Source organism: Berghia stephanieae, chromosome 5 (assembly GCF_034508935.2).
Source record: "Berghia stephanieae isolate SIO BIC M18660-M18661 chromosome 5, UCSD_Bste_1.3, whole genome shotgun sequence".
NCBI classification, from domain to species: Eukaryota; Metazoa; Mollusca; class Gastropoda; order Nudibranchia; family Aeolidiidae; genus Berghia; species Berghia stephanieae.
In genome coordinates, this window is record NC_088364.1 from 38,442,933 (window position 1) to 38,459,219 (window position 16,287).

The window sequence follows — 16,287 nt, forward strand, 5'->3', positions numbered from 1 at the left end:
CCTTGGAAATTACTCTTTACTCACAATCTCTCACCGTACTCAGGTGTGAAATGAGCACCTGGCCTTTAACAGCGTTGTCTCTATCGGAAAAATTTTATTATCGCCTAACAGGTGTCATGTCTCGTTCTTCATGTTACATGTTGCTGTTGGTCAAGAACCCTTTGTAAAGCGCTTTGAGCACATTTAGTGGATATTGCGCTATATAAAAGCTCAACTTTTTAGATAGGGTATTCTGCACATAAAGTCTCACTCCATTCAGGTACGATTCAGTGCTTGACTTATAAGGTAGTGAGATGCATTGTAAGATTTCTGATACAAAAAGGATGCCAACATTTAGCTCAATTGCCTACTGGATGAATAAGTGAATCCTTATGAAGCTCATCGAGCCCGATATGAATAATGAAATTGTGCGATTTCGATGCAGATTTGTGTTCTTATATTTTTTTTACATAGCATATCATCGAGAGAAATGGCAAGCTATTTCAAGATAAACTCTTGATGTGATCCGACACTGTAGTATGTAAGGAGATATACAGAAAGACGCTGATGTGTCCTGAAACTGTGGTTAGTAAGTAAGGATAATGACAGTGGATTAAATGATGGGACACGTAATAGAACATCCATGTGTAATTTCATTGGAGCGAGCAATTAGATAGATGACAATTGATGTTTCATGGATTCGTAGTAAGTAAGTAATGAGACGGTAAATCAACGATATGTAATGACAGTGTAGAAAGAAATGATGAAAATGGAGTTGAGCTTTGAGCTTTTATATAGTGTAATATCCACTTTAAAAAAGCGCTTTACAATGGGTCCCTGACCAACAGCAACATTTAACATGCAGGACGGACACGACGCCTGTTAGGCAACATTACATTTTTTCGGACAGAGACAACGTTGTTAACGGGCAGGTACTCTATTTACACATGAGTACAATGAGAGAATGTGAGTAAAGAGCCTTCTCCAAGGACTCAACCATGCGACGAGTGAGGCTTGAACCTCGGACCTTCCAGTCCGAAAGCAAGTGTCATACCACTAGATAACATAGCCGCAGTTAGTAATGAGACATATGGTATTTTTTTAAATAGTATAAGAAAGTTTTATGGGACAATGAAAAGAGATCTAAGAGGGAAAAAGGAAATATAAATCCATACAACTATTTGGAAGAGGACAAAAAAAAAAGAAGAAAGAATCGGGCAACGTATGTTGAGAACAACAGTCCCACAATCTCATCTTAAGTATTCACTTAAGATGCAATCAAATGAGATGGATGCAATTTCAAATCCTGCTATTACTTTTACTTTTACTATATATTTTAAAACTTCCCAACATTGTTCCTCACAATCAGATCAACTGAGGTAGCCATAAAATACTACACTAATATAAGGCATCATAATACTTGTGACCCACCCTCTCGATGTGTTACTATGTTGTGGTGGTTTAGGTGTTAAAAGCTGAATTTATGGTAAAAGAATATAAGACGTATGTAAAGTTTACATGTTTTATTGAGGATAATGAACTAAAATTTAACATTTCTGATCAGTTTAACTGTAAAATCCCATTTGTGTTTATATCAATATATTACCATTTTGAGCTGATGGGTCACATGTGTTATATTGTGTAGATGAAAAGGTCAGAAGGGAATGAAAAGATGGAATGTAATTCAAACACTTACTTGTACGCTTCACAGGGTTGGTCTATGACAGCCAAGACTTGCTTTTTCCAGGCGTTGATCTCATCCTGCTCTATTGAGGATTCAACAGCGGCAAGGGCTTGCTCTGGTCGTATCTGAAATCCAAATGAAAACAATAAGTGAATGAAAACTCATAAAAAGCATGAACTTTTATATTATGTGTTGCTCATTAATAGAAGTAAAAGTAGTAGAATTACAAGTAGTAGAAGTACAAGAAGTTCAAGAAGTACAAGAAGTTCAAGAAGTACAAGAGGTACAAGAAGTACAAGATGTACAATAAGTACAAGAAGTACAAGTAGTAGAAGTACACGTTCATACAAGTACAAGAGGTACAAGTAGTAGAGGTACAAGTAGTAGAGGTACAAGTAGTAGGAGTACAACCAGTCTAACTACAAGTAGTAGAATTACAAATAGTAAAAGTACAAGACGTACTAGTACAATAAGTACAAGTACAATTACAAGAAGTGCAAAAGGTACAAGTAGTACAATTACAAGTAGTAGAAGTACAAGAAGTGCACGTTCAAGTACAAGAAGTACAAGAAGTTTAAGATTTACAAGTACAAGAAATACAAGTACACGTTCAAGAAGTACAAGCACAGGATAAAGTACAAGGTGAAGTACAAGAAGGAGAAGAAGAATTTGTTCTCCTCACTAATAGGATTATCCCCACTTGACTCAAATTTCAAGTTAAATTAATCTGAATACAATTGCTATTTTTTATTTGTCTCAACTATTCAATTGGAACTATAGTGGTTGGATTTTTTAAATTATTGGCCAGGAGCCTAAAACCTCGGTGGTGTAATGTTAGTACATTTGACAGAAAATTGAAAGGTCTTAGATTCAATCCCCAGTTAAGAGGGACTCATTCATTGGGACCATTTTATGGGGGTACTGCATCATACACACATTTTCAAAATGTTGTCTTGCATTTTGTGTTTGCCACCAAATCTTCAAAGTTTTCTAAAAACAAAAAAACCCCACTTATTCCGGAGTTAAACCCTGATTCAAAAGTCGAAGATACAAAATTCGTCTCGTGATTACCTGATAGAAATAGTTAGAGGCCAGTCCAGGGCCTGCAATCCTTCGAGCCACAAAACTGTCACTAGATGGAATGCGCCCTTTTGTCTTTATGATGGTGTGGAACATGACCATGTCCCAGAACAACCTTAATCCTCTTCGCAACACACCAACTGGTAACAACAAATGAATGATTTAATTCATTAACTTTAGAAATATATAATTAATTAATAAAATAAATAAAGATATAATTAATAAAGAAATAATGAAATAATGAAATGGATTAATACATGAATAAATAGCTAAAAACAATTAAATAAATAAACAAATACGTTAATAAGGACACGCAAAAAAAATAAAAATTAATGACATAGTTAAACAAATAAATGAATAAATAAATAAAGGGTGTCCAAATCAAACTGTTATCAAAGAGACCTTATTCATTATTGTGAGTTGCATAGATGTAAGTTATGATAAGATAATCAATGGGACTACACACATAACAAGATGAAAATTAGTCATGCGAAGAAAAAAAAGGAAAATTTGTAAGTTCATTGATTAAGTCCATATATTAAACAAAGTAGCATAATTCTGTAAAAGAATGTGTTGACTTTCCGAAGTGGCTGTGTGTAAATAAATGTTTTGAGAATAACATCAAAGTTAAGCACTTACACACAGATAGAGCCAACGAAGCTATTGGACACAGCAGACCTCCAACAATTAAAGCAGAAATCGGTTGAACACATCCCTGCAGCAGGATGTTCCAAATAACAGCTTCGAAGAGAATAAACAACCTGGTTTTTTCTTCTCCTAAAATTTAGAAATAAAGAAGAAATTATGAAGACAATCCTGAAAATGCTGACTTCAAAGTGGACGATTTTAAAGACAAGTAAGCATAATTTTTCCAAAAATAATAATTTCACTTTATCTCATTTTTCAAAAAAATAATGTCCAAGCCAAGTGTCCATCAGCTCACAATGTCAGTGTTTGATGTTAACGCTTCACATCTTAAAATGTGAATGGTTTTAAAATAAAAGAGGTTTAATGCAGTAAAAACCTGGTATGCACATAAATTTTAGAGAATCTTTTTTTTTTATGATGCCAACTACTCACTCCACTTGTCAAATTAACCGACAAATTATTGCTTTTTTCAATAACAGTTGAATATGAAGAATTGCGTCGTGCTAAATAATGTTATTATATTTTTATATTAAAATATTGACATTCAATTGAATTACCTACTTAGAGAAATGTGACAAATCACCTCAAGTTGTTATTATGTTTGGAGTTAACCAAATAACGAGAAATGAATTAAATTTCCAAAAGATTAGAATTACCTAGGTTTACATTTTATAAATTCAAAGAAACTATACTCAATGACCCGATGTGCACTTATTTGTCTGATAACCCAATTCATTATGGGCAGAATGGAAATCTCAAAAAAAATGACACAAACTATTTCCAATATAACAAAGATAAACTAGGCCCATAAGTGGGTTTGGACGTCAGACCTATTATGTGTACACGTGGCATTGACCCCATCAAAGTTAACAAATCAGGGAGCAGGCACTGGTGTAAGATAAAAATCTGAAAAGGCAAGTACGAAATAATGCCAGAAAAAAAAAGAGATTGGTAGCATGTCTGATTAGTATTCAGGAGGTTTGGGGTCTGGGGTCTGGTAACCAGCTAAGGTGAGCTGATTTTTGGGGGGATGGTTGGTTGTTTTTTTGGGTTTTTTTGTGTTTTTTTTTTTTTGTATTTTTCTTTCCGCTCTTGTCTGGAACATTTTCAAACAAACATTTACAGACTTAAATCATTCCACTCAATATAAACATGTCATCAATATAAATCAAATCTTGCAATTTACGGCCGTTTCATGACTCGAAACTTGACTAGAAACTTTCTAGTTATTTATTTATACCAATGTTGTTTAGATTTTAAACATGGCTTGAAAAGGAAATAAAAATAAAGGAAAAATCAACTTACTAGGTCGGTCGATGTCCCAGAAGAGAAAAAATAAAACATGTAGAAGCAGAGTGCCACATGGTACCCTGTAAAATGAAAAAATGAATTCAATCAAAACAATCCAATATTAATAATAACTTTGATTGACCTAAAAGATCATGGCCACAATATTTATAAAAATATTTTGGTGTTGTCTTCTGTAACAATTTTAAAGAAAAAAAAAAAAAAAAGAAAAAGAAAGAAAGACAAAGGAGACAAAAACTTTTCCAAAAAAAAAGGAAAAAAAAATATTCAAAAATACTAAATAAGAAAAAAAAAAAAAAAAAGAAAATTTTCATAAAAGTGATGACATATCTCCGTGACATGGATCACATGAGACTCGTTTGGTGTGAACTCCAAGTTTGTTTACCTCTTTAGTCCAAGTCATTCTTGATAATCTTGCTCATGCCAAAACCATTTTCTGCTGCTTTTATATATATCAATATATTATAATGACTATGTGAGATCTATGGTATAAAACAGATTATGAGTCAGTCCCAGATACACTCTATTATAAAGATGAGGTCTTCTTCCATTGTCATATAAACCAATGAACTCAGTCAAAACTACTCCAAGCATTATTTGAAAATATTTCTTTTTTTATTAAATTAATAAATTAGTGAAATCAGCTTTGCCATCTCTATGGTTAAACTAATTTCAGCTGGTTAGACGTTCTATATATCGAACATAAAAGGAGGGAATAAGTGAAGACAACAATCAGGAAAAGATGATCACAACTGGCCTCTCACTTTGAATAACTACTGTGATTTCTTCAAAACCAATATTTTCCATTCCCATTTTCACAATTGAATAAATTTCTAATCTAGTATAATCTCTCTAGCATTCACACGAAAATAAGATTCTAAAACGCCAGTGTCAGGAATTTCAAACAAGTTCCCAACATATAATGGTAACGAGTTCAAAATTTTAGCTGTAAGAGTTCAAGAATCTTATCATTAAACCCCTTAATGACCTCACCTATATAATTTTTCATCAAAATGTATTCATTTTTGCAATAATTAGTTCTCGAATTTAACGATTTGACATTACGAATAATCATTGTGGTCAGGAGTCATTATATCTATTTTTGGTTAAATTAGATGCTTGCAGGATAAAAAAAATTATGAACTCGAACTCTGTTTTTCTACAAAAGATAATAGGCACGCATCCTAATACTATTGCTATTATGCCATAGTAGAATCGGGTTTTCCCCAAAATGAAAGGGTTATCAATGGGCAATTTTAGTGTTTTAAGTAATAAATTTAGTCTAAAAAAATGTTTTTAATTAGTCTTCTGAAGAATATGAAATGACTAACTATGATATAAATAAAACAGATCGCATAAAAATTAACATTCATTTCTTTTTTAAACCTGTGGCTTTAATCATTTTTCATCCTAAAAAAATCTATGAATGATAGGTTAATTAATTCTTACCAAATGGGTGCAAACACAGCCAATATGACAGAGGCAGATGATATAACAAGACACAGGACTGGAAAGACTGTCACAATGAGAACACTGCCAATAGCACCTTTCAAAACGTAATTCCAAAATCGGTTGAAATGGCGGGTCAAACTTTTGCCCAAGAAACCTGCAGAAATGGCAATTGAAGAAATAATGATGTTTATAAAATAAAAAAGTATATATATATATATATATATATATATATATATATATATATATATATATATATATATATATATATATATATATATATATATATATATAATAAAAGCAAAAGCCATGAAATAATAGTGCTCAAGATAAAAGGAGCTATTTATAAACATTTAAATAATTAATAATGCGACTATTGTAAACAGCCATTTGGAATGTGGTTGCTTTTGTGTATTTTCAATTCTAATTTGAATCACCATTTTGCTCGCTAATTTTCTCAATAAAACTTGTGTACTAACAACAACAACATTCTTTTTAGAAAATCTATTTAAATAGACATATCTTATTGATGACCATATATTTTCTTTAAAAAAATAAAAAATTCCTAAACATTGAAATGTAAACAATCCATTACAAAATGCTTTCTTTCAATAAGCTGAGTGCTTTTGAAGTATGGCATTTAAATAATATTTTTTTATTGCGTAGCATTATTTGATGCCATTGTCTAGGCATTCCATGAAGGAATATAGTTAATCCACCAAACAAACATGTGATGTCAACGGAAATCATCCATGCTGTCAAAACTATATCGACAAAAAAATAATTGAAAAACTTTTTTTTACAAAAAATTTTTTAAATGATTGAAATTCAAAATAATAACATAAAAATTAACCTTAAAAATGTTGTTCCTGACCTCAGCCATTCAGTCAAATAGATGTAGATCACTCTACGTTCGATAATATACCGTGTACAACTGATACCCTATTTTGACATGAATGATTTAGATTTGACTTTGATATAAATTAAATCAACCCAAATATATTGTCTTACCTCTGTCTGGAGTTGTCTCAAAATTGACCCTCGACCTTCTGACATTGGCCCAGAGAGCTCTAAGCCTCGAGACGAGGGTATGAGTGGCAGAGGATTGACGAGGGTAGAGAGACCCCTGACAGAAAAACAAAGAAACCAACAAAAAATTACAAATAAGACAAAATTATTACTCCTTTAAAACCTCAGTAGGCCATTGTGTTTATTGCTGTGCTGATAATTTTCCAAAATAATGAATATATTTCATTTCTTCATTTATTGCTTAGTGGTCTAAATATAGAGATGTCTAGTTGAAGCAGATGCCTTAAAAAATTAAAGTTTAAAAAAAAAAAAAAGAATGTGTGGGTCTGTGATGTTCAGAATATTTTTTTTCTTTTTTTTTCTTTCTCATATTAAGTACAAAATCAATTTTCCTTAATTAAAAAATAATAAAATGTTAAATTTGGTTTTCAGCGTCGGGAATATCTAAATATAACAGGAGGTTATGGTTAGGATGACATTTTATAAATAATTTACCCTAGGAGTACACACTTCCATTATATATAAATTATCATTTTGGCGAGACTAGAAAAATTTAGTCATAAGTATGAAACTTGGGTAAATTTCATAAGTTTTATTGATTGAAAATATCAAATTGAGAAACTAGGGAGCAGACATAAGAAAAAGATCTGAACAAGTGTGTATGAAAGGTGCCTTACACACTTGTTCAGATCATTTGCAGTGATGGGCCCGTGGGTAATTGAAGATGAGGCTACCACTTTTGCATGCAGATTCGACTGCACGCTATTAGAAAAAAAAAAACAATGATTGTAAATGGACTGAGCACCTCCAGATTAAGAACTCATGTTGATTGAAAATAAGATTCATCAGATCAGTTTCAATTTTATGTGTTTGTCAAATTTCTAAGTCACATCAAGAGTTCCCAATAAAGCAATGGGAATGCTCTCGCCTCATAGGCAAAGGTAACCAGAATCAATCTCAGTAGTTGTTGAGATTTTCTGATCTTGTTGTTGTTATTGTTCTTGACACCAGGCTAAGACAACAGTCGCTTTTACAGATACAATTGAAGAAAAAACAAGAAAATTCTCACGTCTTGGCTAGATTGGGTCATGTCAGGCACAAAGACAGAGGGCCAGAAAAGAGCTCGTAGACCAACTGGACTACACCAGGGAATAATAATCTGGAAAAAAAAAACCCCAAAAAACAGAAAAAACATTAAGCAACATATGGATATATATGTCTCACATAAAACACTAAAATAGAAATTATACACGTTAGATAAAAATTAAACCCACACAAAAATAAGACAACAAAAAGAAAATATTTTACAAACTAAACGTAAACACTACAAATGTTATTTGTCACCCACCACCTCAAAACAGTATTATGTCTGGGTGATTTAGATGATAAAAATGGAATTTACACTCATAAGTATGAAACTTGGGTTAATTTCAAGAGTTTTATTGATTGAAAATATCAAATTGAGAAACTAGGGAGCAGACATAAGATAAAGATCTGATCAAGTGTGTATGAAAGGTGTCTTACACACTTGATCAGATCTTTAAGTTTTATTAAGTATGATAGATGTAAATTCTTAAAGTGACAAAAAATAAAATGTCATATTACTGGTCATTTTTACTTATAAATTGCTTTTTAAATATCCGATACCAAAGACATGATCACATTGAAAAGAGACAAAATATTTACTGACCCCAAACAGATAGATGAGATTCCACATGGAAGACCAAGTGCGGTGTAAATAGTTCCACCACCTCCAAAATGGGTAGCGTGTTGATGTCTGTCTCACTTTCTCCTTTTCTACTGTGTACACGATTTTCTGGAGGAAAAATTATACTTATCAAAATCAATTCATCATCTTCACCAACGATTCTTTAATCCTTTCAGTGGAGAAAATTGGAGGTTGTTTGTTTTCTTTTTGTTTTTTTGGGGGTTTTTTTGGGTTTTTTTGGCTGTTGTAGTTTTTATATAATATATTATTGTTTGTTAGTTTGGTCGCTTACTTGTTTTTTTTTTTCAGTTCATTGTTTCGTTTTTGAAACTGTAGTTTGTATCTTTATTAGACTGTCTATATTCAGTGACAAGGGATTTGGGTATCATATCTTTACTACTAAAGACCAATAGTTAAGCTGATAAAGAAGGGGTAAAGTCCTTTCCACGCATGATATGACCTGTCCTCTAGGTCTAACTCCTTTAAACTTCATTGATAAAAACAAAAGTCTTACTATGCATTGGAATATATATCAACATGTAAAAAATAATAAAGGAATATAAGCAAATGCATCCATACCCTTTCAGATCTGTCCTTCAACAGAGGTGGCTCTGAGTCACTGAATGTGGTAGGAATGACCTCTGACCTCCCCATGTCATCCCATTTTCGTACAACCCAATTGTGAGGAAACCAAATCTTTGTTGCAAACTGAAAAGTCCTTGTGGATATCTTCACTTTACTGAGTTCTTTCTTTAACACAGCCTCTCTCTAACAATAAAATAAAATTCACAAAATATATAAATTGTACGTCCATCAATTGTGAAATAATCTAGAAATCAAATATGAGGACTGAAATAATTTATGTGGCACTTGACTTTTATCAATATTTTTAGCACCTAATCTACAATTTTTACTTGTTTCAAAAAGGAACCAATTTTAAAATTGACAAATTTTGACCATATTTGTGAAAATGAATTCCTTGTGGAGAAAATCAGACGACTGTTTCCTACCTTTAACATAAAAAAGGTCTCTTCTCATCAAATTCCTCCAAATAGATAATATTTTAAGTAAACGATAATGGATTCATATATTTTTGCTGAACAATTACTTATGATTGTTTTGGCAGACTGCAATGGTGGAACAGAATGTAAACGGTTAAGGTTAAATATACAAACTACAAACAATTGATTTGGCAAGTAGAAATGGTGGGTATTTTACTGAACGACAAACTATCCATAAGAGTATGTTGAAATTAAATTGTAAATCAGACAAGCCAATTAATTCCTTATGTATTCAGACAAGCCAATTAATTCCTTATGTATTTGTTTGTTTTTTTTTCAAACTTATGTCATAAAACAAAAGTGGTCCAGCTTTAACAGAAAAATGTTAGTATTTTTTCATCACTCATAAAATGCCCGACCGCTATTTAAACATATCCTGATACATTACACGTACCTCTTTAATGAATGTTAAATCTCTCCGTAGAAAGTAAACAGTTTGCTGAAGCCCTTGTTCCTCACACATAGAGATTGCATTCATATGGGCTGTCCAAAGGTTCTGTCTTGCAAAATCGCACTAAAAGAAATTAAGAGGAAAGATTATCTTTAAGATAGACGATCATACACACACAAAAAAATGTACTACAACCATTTGCACATCCGTTTAGGATTATTAACAAATTTATTTTTTTTTGGTTTGTTTACTTTACCAACTCCTTTACACTCCTTACTATAAAACAGTCAAATGAATCCATGGAGGTTATCTCATTAGCAAGTAAAGGTCAGGGTTTAGTGAAATAATGTTGTGAAGTGGTCAGTTCATTCCAACATCCCCTGATCCAAAGAGATCCAGTTAGCAATTTACTGCTGAATGCATGGATTGTTTGATCCCAGATCAAAGTACCCTCTCCTTTTGGTGGAATCTGAATAATCCTCATTTCAAGCTCAATGCAGGGCATGAAATGATAATCTATATATAACCCCAAGATAGAAAATCAAATAAGTAAATCTTTGCCAATTGCCAGACTTTGTATTTAAAGCTTATACGACAACTATGAGGTAAACACAACAACCAACTCACACTCTCCACCCCTACAAAGTCTTCCTTGTGCATCAACCAGACAAATGTAAAATCCACACCCGAAAATTGATAGGCAAATAAAATCATTGATCTGATGCCACAACTGGCTCTGACCATAAAGTTCCCAATAGCCATGCACAAAAAAAAATCCATTTTTATCCAGCCTGTGACTGATTAAAATGCTTTGGAGGAGAAAGCCATTACATCATCTGATGCAGTTGTCTTTCAAAAGTGATTCAGGTAGGTACTCGAGAAAATAACAACACATCACTTGTGTAGAGAGGGTGCAGATAGCTCAGGTGATAGAGCACTCCTTCACATGGAAAGCTACTGGGATCAATTCCGGGTCCAGTTAAGATTTTTTTTCTCACCCCCCCCCCCCCCCCCCCCCCATGTCCACCCAGCAGTGATTGGGTGTTTGGGTCTGTTAGATCTGGCAGACAGTACTTTACAATACACTGGCATCATCTATCCAAAGGATAGTACACGATTGCTATTGTCCGTTTCACACTATAGAAACCGGGATAAACTCCAGCTACATGGGCTTATGGCTGTAAAGGACTCCTACTATTTATACAGAGGGTGTCAGAGTGAACAAGCTATAAAATGCCTCTCATTTTACCGGAATAGCTCTATATAATGATTGTATCACTGTATCATTGTATTCATGGCAGTTAATTGCTGTCTTCATGAATAACATAATAAAGACATACCTCAAATGCTTCTATTTGTTCCTTCAACCAAGCTGAGATTTTAGATTTCACAGGATACGCTTTTTGCAGATGAGTAATCAGCTGGAATAAAATGAGCAGGATACAAGAATGTTTCATCCTTTCGTCTGTTTATTGTTTTAATGTAATGAAGTATTGATATTTTATTCATAAACTTATAACTCATTGCTTCAATCTAATATTGGTTGGGGTGAAGGGGGGGGGGGGGGGTGAGGGGATGGGAGTGGGAGGAAACACAAGTTAAATATTTGGATTTTGACTATAAAACTTCAGTGAATTAGTGGACTTTTAAAAAACAAAAATGAACATATTTCCTTAAACGAAACGAAAAAAACCCATCAAAATCTCAGAACTTTTATCATTTTGACTCTAAATTCAATTGAATTCAACTTCATTCCGTCTTCATGACTAACACAGACGACGATGATGATGATGTTGATGATTGTGACGAGCGATTTTCTTTCACTGCGTGATTTCTTTATCATTCGTCATCGTCTCGTTCAAAACCACTTCAAACCTAGTGGACGAGACATATATATTTGCCAAGGCAGATTAACACCTCAAGTAAGATAATCAAAACATGGACAGCCTTTCTCCAATAAAGCTCCAAATCTTTCTAACGGAAATTTCGGTCGTTAGGTGGGGAAACATTTCCATTGTATAACGGAACACTCACTTTCAGCTTAAGGCTTATTTACCTATTCAAATTGTCTGCCCATTGTATTCATGCCACCTGCTAGTTACCTTTTCCAAACAAGTCGCCAACGTCCCTAGGCCCTGAGGTCTTGTCTCGTTCAAGAGTAGCTAAATTGCAATTACTGTCCTTGTCTCTCCGGTAATTCTCCGTTATTCTTTCTTACCAAAGCATCTGGATATCATTGGCTATCTAAAACAGGAAGATTCTTCTGATTGGCTATTTTCGTTTCACAAAACCAAATTCATATCTGAATCTAATCACACACACGCTAAGAAGCCCAAGAGAAAAGAGCTATCTCTCCAATTTCAAACTTGTAAAAGTTTGTCTATCTCGGCTGGAGGTAAAATGAATTATTGGTTAACATTCAAAGTGGAACGAGATATTACTGTGAATTCAATTTAATCTATCTATTATTAATATTATAGTTCGTGTATATATTTTAATTGTGCTATTCCATGGATGTTCGTAAGTTGGAATACCTGTAAAAAACTATATCTATATGTATCTTATACTATAGTTAACATTTGCTTATGATCTATGCTATTATTTCATTTTATTCAATATGTATATTGCTTGAATGTCTGTAACCCTACCGCCAATCGCCGGCCACACATCATAACCTCAATTATAATTAATAAAAATAAATAAAGAAATACCAGGGACACAACCCTGTTAAAATTCTCATCATGTAAGATAGCTCGACTGTCAGTTGATGTTTAAAACATATACTAACTACCATTATCATGGAGTTACTGCTTCTCTTTGCCTTTGTCGGCAAATAAAGGCTATTATGATGTGTCGCTCAAGGACGATTCGGTGGCGAAAGACAAACTCGATTGGCTCTAAGACCTTGTTGTTTTAACTCTTAAATGAAGGTCCTGATCCTGGCCATTTTCCTGGTCCTTTTCCGTGTCGTTGGAGCACCCAGTTGTGCCGAATCCCTGCATCCCAGTCCTTGAACAGCGGTAAACCCCTGATGTCAGCCTAACTACAACGCACTGTTGTGATGTCCAGAAAACTCTGCAAAGCAGGCGCCAACCCTGGAACCAGCTGATACATTTGCCTCAGTCAAGCAAGCCGACGGGATAAAGATAAGCCAAACGGGCTTATACCATTTTCAAATGTATTTTCCACAGACACATATGATTATATCAAAGTAACAGATAAATATATAATAAATTAGATCCACTCAATTAGAGCTATTCTTCCCGATATCAAATAAATACTTATTCTTCTATCTTTTCCTGTACAATCTAATTAAACTTTATGTATAGAATTGTTATTATTGCATTGGGCGTTACTATTGTCTTGACTCACTTTTTATTAATACAATTAAGTTATAAGGGACCCTAAGGCAATTCTTGATCTCCCCTAGATTAAACCTGAGCCGTTTGTGATATAGGTTGAGTGGTGCAGCTGGTAACGAGAGCCATAGCGCGCATACTAGTTCGAATCCAGACCATTGAGCTATCGGTTGGACTCGATCCCACAAAAATAACACTCAACCCGCCACAAAATGGTAGGCTCGTCCGGGATTATGAATCTTTAATATAATATAATATGTGAGTCATTAATCTAGATATAGTATTTAAACACCCATTCTTTACTTCTGCTACTATCTCAATTTAGCAATAGCATTCTATTACATTGGGGGCTCGTAAATATATCTACCTTAAATCAAACCAATCAATAAATCATTTGATTAATTAATTACAAATATCATAGGGAAGAAATCTTATTTATTATCGAAAGTCACTGTGGTTACATTTGAAATTGGAACATGCCCATTTTCTATATTTTCACTAATTGATAATTAGTTTACTAACACTGATTTATGATTATGATTATGACAACCATGTTATTTTAATTACGCATAATTAGGCAACGTAATTTTAAAGCAGTTTACAAAACATAAATTATTTCATTGCCACTTTTGTTATGCCATTGTTGCCATAAATTTTGGACCTCCAGCCGAGAGTAACCCCCCCCCCCCTTCCGAGAGATACCCCCCCCCCCCCCCTTCAAAAATTAAGTTAAACAAATCTTAATTAAAAATTACAGTCACTCTTACTTCAAGTTAGGTGATCTTGCAAGTTGTTGTTTACACGTGTAACGGTAAATAGTATTATCTCTCTATTGACACGAGCACGCCAAATTAAGCCCCAGGCAATAACTACTCTTTCTAAGTATTGTGTCACTGTGTGTGTCATATATTGAAATTTGGCTTAGCGAAACCTTGCACTTTTCAACAGTGTGTTGTGACTTACTTCACTATTGTCTTCATTCATATTTAACCCTTACTGGCAAAGTTCTATTTGTTAACTTTCTGCTCTACTCCTCCTTCCACCTATCGCATCATTCTTATTCACCTTCTGCAGTTGTTCAATCTGTAATTAATCAGCCATGGCTACTGTGTTACAATTAGACGCGAGTTTATCCAGTTAGGAAAAGAATTGGGCCTTTCTGGTGAACAGTTATCTGCCTATGTCAATGAAAACGCAGAAAGGGAGATTACTAGACTTGAGGAGGAAGAGAAGCGTGCTAGACTAGAGGAGGAGGAAAAAAGGAAACATGAACAGGCTTTGAAAGATAAAGAGATCCAACTCAGGAATAAGGAGCTAGAACTGGAATTGGAGACAGAGAGAGAACGTGCTCAGGCGGAGAGAGAGCGTGCTCAGGCAGAAATGCAGCGCACACGCCAAAAGGAAATTGAAATGTCTTTAACAAGAGACATGGCAGAAAACAGGCTCTCTACCCATAGCCCCATTCCATCTAGTCAGGGTAATGGGAGTATTGATAAAGTAATGTCGTTCCCGGTAGAAACTTTCAACCCACACATTGAAGGGATTGATCAATGGTTAACGCGATTCCAGGAGTTAGCGATCTCATATGATCTTCCGGAGGACAAATGGGCACTCAAAGCGTCTCAGCATCTCAAGGGCAAAGCCTATGATGTTTACTCTCGCCTGACACAGGACAACAAAAATAACTTTCAGGAGAATGTGACGAGCGATTTTTTTTCACTGCGTGATTTCTTTATCATTCGTCATCGTCTCGTTCAAAACCACTTCAAACCTAGTGGATGAGACATATATATTTGCCAAGGCAGATTAACACCTCAAGTAAGATAATCAAAACATGGACAGCCTTTCTCCAATAAAGCTCCAAATCTTTCTAACGGAAATTTCGGTCGTTAGGTGGGGAAACATTTCCATTGTATAACGGAACACTCACTTTCAGCTTAAGGCTTATTTACCTATTCAAATTGTCTGCCCATTGTATTCATGCCACCTGCTAGTTACCTTTTCCAAACAAGTCGCCAACGTCCCTAGGCCCTGAGGTCTTGTCTCGTTCAAGAGTAGCTAAATTGCAATTACTGTCCTTGTCTCTCCGGTAATTCTCCGTTATTCTTTCTTACCAAAGCATCTGGATATCATTGGCTATCTAAAACAGGAAGATTCTTCTGATTGGCTATTTTCGTTTCACAAAACCAAATTCATATCTGAATCTAATCACACACACGCTAAGAAGCCCAAGAGAAAAGAGCTATCTCTCCAATTTCAAACTTGTAAAAGTTTGTCTATCTCGGCTGGAGGTAAAATGAATTATTGGTTAACATTCAAAGTGGAACGAGATATTACTGTGAATTCAATTTAATCTATCTATTATTAATATTATAGTTCGTGTATATATTTTAATTGTGCTATTCCATGGATGTTCGTAAGTTGGAATACCTGTAAAAAACTATATCTATATGTATCTTATACTATAGTTAACATTTGCTTATGATCTATGCTATTATTTCATTTATATTCAATATGTATATTGCTTGAATGTCTGTAACCCTACCGCCAATCGCCGGCCACACATCATAACCTCAATTATAATTAATAAA

The 16,287-nt window shown here is 34.0% G+C and overlaps 1 protein-coding gene across 3 annotated transcripts in view; it reads right to left on the reverse strand.

Moving 5' to 3' along the window:
- The window catches only part of LOC144972879 (uncharacterized), a 132,330-nt gene that overhangs the window by 100,219 nt on the left and 15,824 nt on the right, over nucleotides 1-16,287 (reverse strand). For all 3 annotated transcript variants that reach the window (XM_078914650.1, XM_078914649.1, XM_078914648.1), the window contains exons 15-25: nucleotides 11,678-11,758; nucleotides 10,341-10,460; nucleotides 9,465-9,653; nucleotides 8,868-8,993; nucleotides 8,247-8,336; nucleotides 7,160-7,274; nucleotides 6,149-6,305; nucleotides 4,697-4,761; nucleotides 3,383-3,520; nucleotides 2,735-2,883; nucleotides 1,676-1,788 (exon numbers count right to left, since the gene is read on the reverse strand). In XM_078914650.1, the coding sequence (XP_078770776.1) occupies nucleotides 1,676-1,788; nucleotides 2,735-2,883; nucleotides 3,383-3,520; nucleotides 4,697-4,761; nucleotides 6,149-6,305; nucleotides 7,160-7,274; nucleotides 8,247-8,336; nucleotides 8,868-8,993; nucleotides 9,465-9,653; nucleotides 10,341-10,460; nucleotides 11,678-11,758 (1,343 nt within the window). The remainder of the gene's footprint in view (nucleotides 1-1,675; nucleotides 1,789-2,734; nucleotides 2,884-3,382; nucleotides 3,521-4,696; nucleotides 4,762-6,148; nucleotides 6,306-7,159; nucleotides 7,275-8,246; nucleotides 8,337-8,867; nucleotides 8,994-9,464; nucleotides 9,654-10,340; nucleotides 10,461-11,677; nucleotides 11,759-16,287) is intronic.